Source organism: Adiantum capillus-veneris, chromosome 15 (assembly GCF_014529385.1).
Source record: "Adiantum capillus-veneris isolate H3 chromosome 15, ASM1452938v2, whole genome shotgun sequence".
Taxonomy (NCBI): Eukaryota; Viridiplantae; Streptophyta; class Polypodiopsida; order Polypodiales; family Pteridaceae; genus Adiantum; species Adiantum capillus-veneris.
This window is the reverse complement of record NC_140945.1, coordinates 63,089,251-63,093,176: the sequence shown is the minus strand read 5'-3', so window position 1 is coordinate 63,093,176 and position 3,926 is coordinate 63,089,251. Positions and strand designations below refer to the sequence as shown.

At 42.6% G+C, this 3,926-nt stretch overlaps 1 protein-coding gene across 1 annotated transcript; it reads right to left on the bottom strand.

Annotated features, from left to right (window-relative positions):
- Positions 1-837: 837 nt before the first annotated feature.
- Positions 838-3,660, bottom strand: LOC147440778 (delta-1-pyrroline-5-carboxylate synthase-like). The gene is made up of 7 exons (XM_086483585.1): positions 3,458-3,660; positions 3,138-3,212; positions 2,576-2,679; positions 2,281-2,383; positions 1,935-2,096; positions 1,562-1,842; positions 838-1,187 (listed from the first exon to the last, which is right to left on the bottom strand). Exons 1-7 carry the CDS (start codon positions 3,515-3,517, stop codon positions 1,073-1,075), a joined length of 900 nt encoding a protein of 299 aa, XP_086339711.1. The 5' UTR covers positions 3,518-3,660; the 3' UTR covers positions 838-1,072.
- Between the last annotated feature and the right edge of the window lie 266 nt (positions 3,661-3,926).

The window sequence follows — 3,926 nt, the reverse complement described above, 5'->3', positions numbered from 1 at the left end:
GAGAATTTTCAAGATGGGTACGACCTAGTAGCTACTAGTAAAGCATTGCGCTATTGTAACTAATCGTTGTTGCTAAGTTGGAGTCGGTCACAAAAAAAGGAAAAACCTAGCTGACTCCAAGATATGCCCATATTCGGTTGCTATTTAGCAGACATTTTACCCGCTTTTGAAGGGTGAGCAAGCTACCCTTCAAAAAACATACAAACATTGGAAAAGTCTAAAGATCCTACAAACAGCCCATCAAAAATCAACCCTGGCATGGCCATATTCACCTTCGAAGGAACTGATGGTGATCATCCACAAGCCAATATAACCATCAGCTCCGTCATGCATAACATTGACTAAAACTATGACATTGACTAAAGCTTTGCTGGTGTGCAATTGTGGAGGCTGAAAACATATCCATGGTGTAAAACTCAGCCTTGTCCAGTCGATGCAAGGCCACTGTACAACATAAAATATCTATTTCTATGCAGTAAGGATATAAGTAGCTCAAAGGCTTCTTTCCCTTGTGGTTGAAACTACTACCATTTTCAACCTGGCCATGATTAGATCATAATAGGATTTTATCAGCAAGCTTAACCCACGTGACGCACTGGATCATGAATGGGAAATAAAATAATTTGCCACGATTTCTTATTGCACTTAAGAGTTGGATGTCTGGCATGCACCTTAAAAAATTGCAAGGGGAATTGTTCTGTGTAATATGAATGTTAGCACCACATTTCTAAATTGGAGTCTTTAAATAGACATGATTGCTCATTCCAGAGATGGCTGCTTAAGTGTTGTAAAAATAGGCAACATTAGCTAAAAACCAAACAGAAGTTAGGAATGCTATTCAGCACAAACGAGATTGGAAAGCTTGATTAGCTTAAACCCAATTGACACCTCAAACAAGGGTGCGATGACTACATAATTCAATGGTCAGCCCATTCTGCCCTCTTTTGTCTTCTTCAGTAGGGAGGGATTGGATATGGACCCGTGCACCCTTCATAATTGTATACTGGGTAGAACCCTCTTAACATTCAAGTCATGTTAGTAAACTAATGATACAAAAAAGGGACTACCTCCACTAAAAACCATTACTCTCTGGCACTTTTTGTAATAGGGAGGATGTCTCTTTATGAAACAAGGTCCCTATCTGCTCCCCGCGCAAAATCTTCTTCATCGCATCTGGTAAAAACCCACTTCATATTTTTGGGGGGAAAAAACACAGTTAGCACAAAAAGCCACTTGATACTGTTGTAAAAACACACAGTTCCGCATGCATCTGCTACAAACCCGATTGATATTTTCTAAAAAACATTCCATTAGCACGCATCCAACAATAACCCACTTAATACTTTGGAAAAAAACATCAATTGGCACACAGAGTAAAAACCCACTTCACATTTTTCAAAAAAAGAAACACACAGTTGACATACATCTGACAAAAACCCTGATATTTTCGAATGAACATTCAATTAGCACGCACATGGTAAAAACTGAATTGATATTTTTAACAAAACACGCGGTTAAACTGTCAGACATTAATATTAGGCTAATGATATTGAATGTTTACCTTGTGATGATGACAGGTACACCTGCATCAGCCACACTTTGCGCTATTCGTACTTTTTCTTCCATGCCGCCCCTTGATCCATGCCTCGATTTCTCTCCATATTTGACCTCTTCAATATGCTTTTCTTTCATAAACGTTTGTATGAGCTTTGAGCCTGGTTGCAAGGGAGGCATTGTATACAAGCCATCTACATCCATTAGGAATATCAACAAATCTGCCTTAACTTCTGATGCTAACAAAGCTGCCAAGCTATCATTGTCCCAGAAGACCTGTCCGTTTTCCTGAAATCAGAAAATAAGCATAAAGGGTACGAAGCCCTGGAGTGAGATGGGCATGTGAACGTACGCGGAGCATGTGAATGTGGGCGCACTACCTTGTAAGATTCCTCTCGTGTACTGATTGCATCATTCTCATTGAAGATTGGGACCACTTGCATTGCAAGCAGTGAATTCACCGTGTCAACCAGCTGGTTTCGAAATTCAGTGTTTCGAAAGTCACGGCTGGTGACAAGAAGCTGAGATGATGCTACATCCAACTGCATTAGAAGAACAATCAGATTGGACTGCAAGAAGGCTACAAACAAACTCTCTCTCTCTCTCTCTCTCTCTCTCTCTCTCTCTCTCTCTCTCTCTCTCTCTCTCACACACACACACACACACACATGCATGCAGACAAAAACTACATGAAATGTGCAAAGGATAAAGAAAAAGATAACAAACCAAGCTGAACAATGTGTCATAAAGTGTAATTAGCCCGCTTTGCCCTACAGCAGCACATGCCTTCCCATCTGGTTGCGACTCTGGCTTTGCTAAATCTGCAAAGCTACAGACACAAAAACATGCATGAGCACATGCATTTGTACTTCTGAACCTCTAGCTTACAATAAACCCAATCCGTGTAGTTCAACTTGAAATGGACAATATCGGTCACAAGACAAAAGGCTAAAATCCAGTAAATTTGCCTAAGGTTAGCATCAATAATTGAAGCCAACATAATTGAATTGTGTTACTTTACCTAGTATTCAATGTACGGTGATGCCGAAGAAGCCGGTATCCCATACCAACAGCTCCTGATGTTACAATAATCACTTCGATGCCTGATTCTACTAGCTCTTTCACCTATAGGTGGGCACAAAATTGGCATAAGAAACAGCGTCAAAAATTATTTAATTCCATGCCTTCTCAACTAATTAGATCCATACTTTCATACATAGTCAACGTATGTTCACAAATTTCTGTGATTGGCTCTCATTCAATGAGCTTAAAATCGGGTAAAAACTAAACATTACTGATTGAAACAGAGAAGATCTCTCTCTCTCTCTCTCTCTCTCTCTCTCTCTCTCTCTCTCTCTCTCTGGATAGTTTCCTACGACGTTAAAATTCTCTTCTTCTTCTTCTTCTTCTTCTTCCTCTCTCTCTCTCTCTCTCTCTCTCTCTCTCTCTCTCTCTCTCTCTCTCTCTCTCTCTCTCTCTCTCAATCTCCTGCTGTTCTTCGCCATGGGACAGCCATGGGACAGAAAAGCGAGTTCTTCCATCATGCACAACAAGGCGAGCACTAAACATGGCATATCAAATACCTGCTCACATAAAGAGCCAATCCGTCCAAGTGCAAATTTCCCATCCTCCGCTCGCGTCACTACATTGGTGCCAACCTTTGACAACGGGTATAAAGCATCAGAAATCAATGGAATGTACATTTGCAGATGCTCTGACACCCCATGCAAATGTACATTTGGTTGAAGATTTACTTTGCGTAAAACAAATGCGTTAACATGCGGAAGTTTTCTGTAAAGCAGTATATAAGGAACCCACGTGCAAATGGGCACATGCAACAATGGCGCCAAGAACAGTTCAACAGAGAAAAGAGGTAGAGGAAGGACGAAATGGGGGAGTGGACCTTGATGATGATGCGCCTGCAGCTCTTCACGAAGGAACGACGACAATCCATGGAACGCATGCCTGCAGGAGAAGAAGAGGCGCGCCTGCGGGAATGAGAGAGAAGGAAGGGTTTTTGAAGGGTTTGGGCAAACCGTTAGTCTCGTTTTGGAAAGAGGGCGCCCTCTCACCGCCGAGCTCGTGCAGTTTTTGCTCACCCTCCTCCAATCGCCTTCAAGTTTCAACTGTTTGCACTCTCCTCTTTGGGTGCCAATATGCCATATGGGCCGTGACTCTCTCTCTTAGGCCCGTGTCACACTGGGACGGGCAAAAGCAGCCCAAGCTGAGTTGGCGCGGCGCTATTCGTTGGGTAAAAAAGGCAAAGTTGGCCGCAAGGTGTTGTCAAAGGGGCGGGCAAGCGAGGCCGGCCATCTTCTCAAAACGTTGGCCAGCTGAAAAAGTGCAGGCGGGAGCGCGCGCGATTGGATTTG

What these genes read in the sequence shown, in the direction of transcription:
- LOC147440778 (XM_086483585.1), bottom strand. Translation starts at nt 3,517, where the DNA reads ATGCGTTCCATGGATTGTCGTCGTTCCTTCGTGAAGAGCTGCAGGCGC. An exon ending in GCAGGCGCATCATCATCAAG is followed by an intron (nt 3,213 to 3,457) that starts GTCCACTCCCCC and finishes CCGTTGTCAAAG; the next exon opens with GTTGGCACCAATGTAGTGAC. An exon ending in GTACCTGTCATCATCACAAG is followed by an intron (nt 1,188 to 1,561) that starts GTAAACATTCAA and finishes AAAAATATGAAG; the next exon opens with TGGGTTTTTACCAGATGCGA.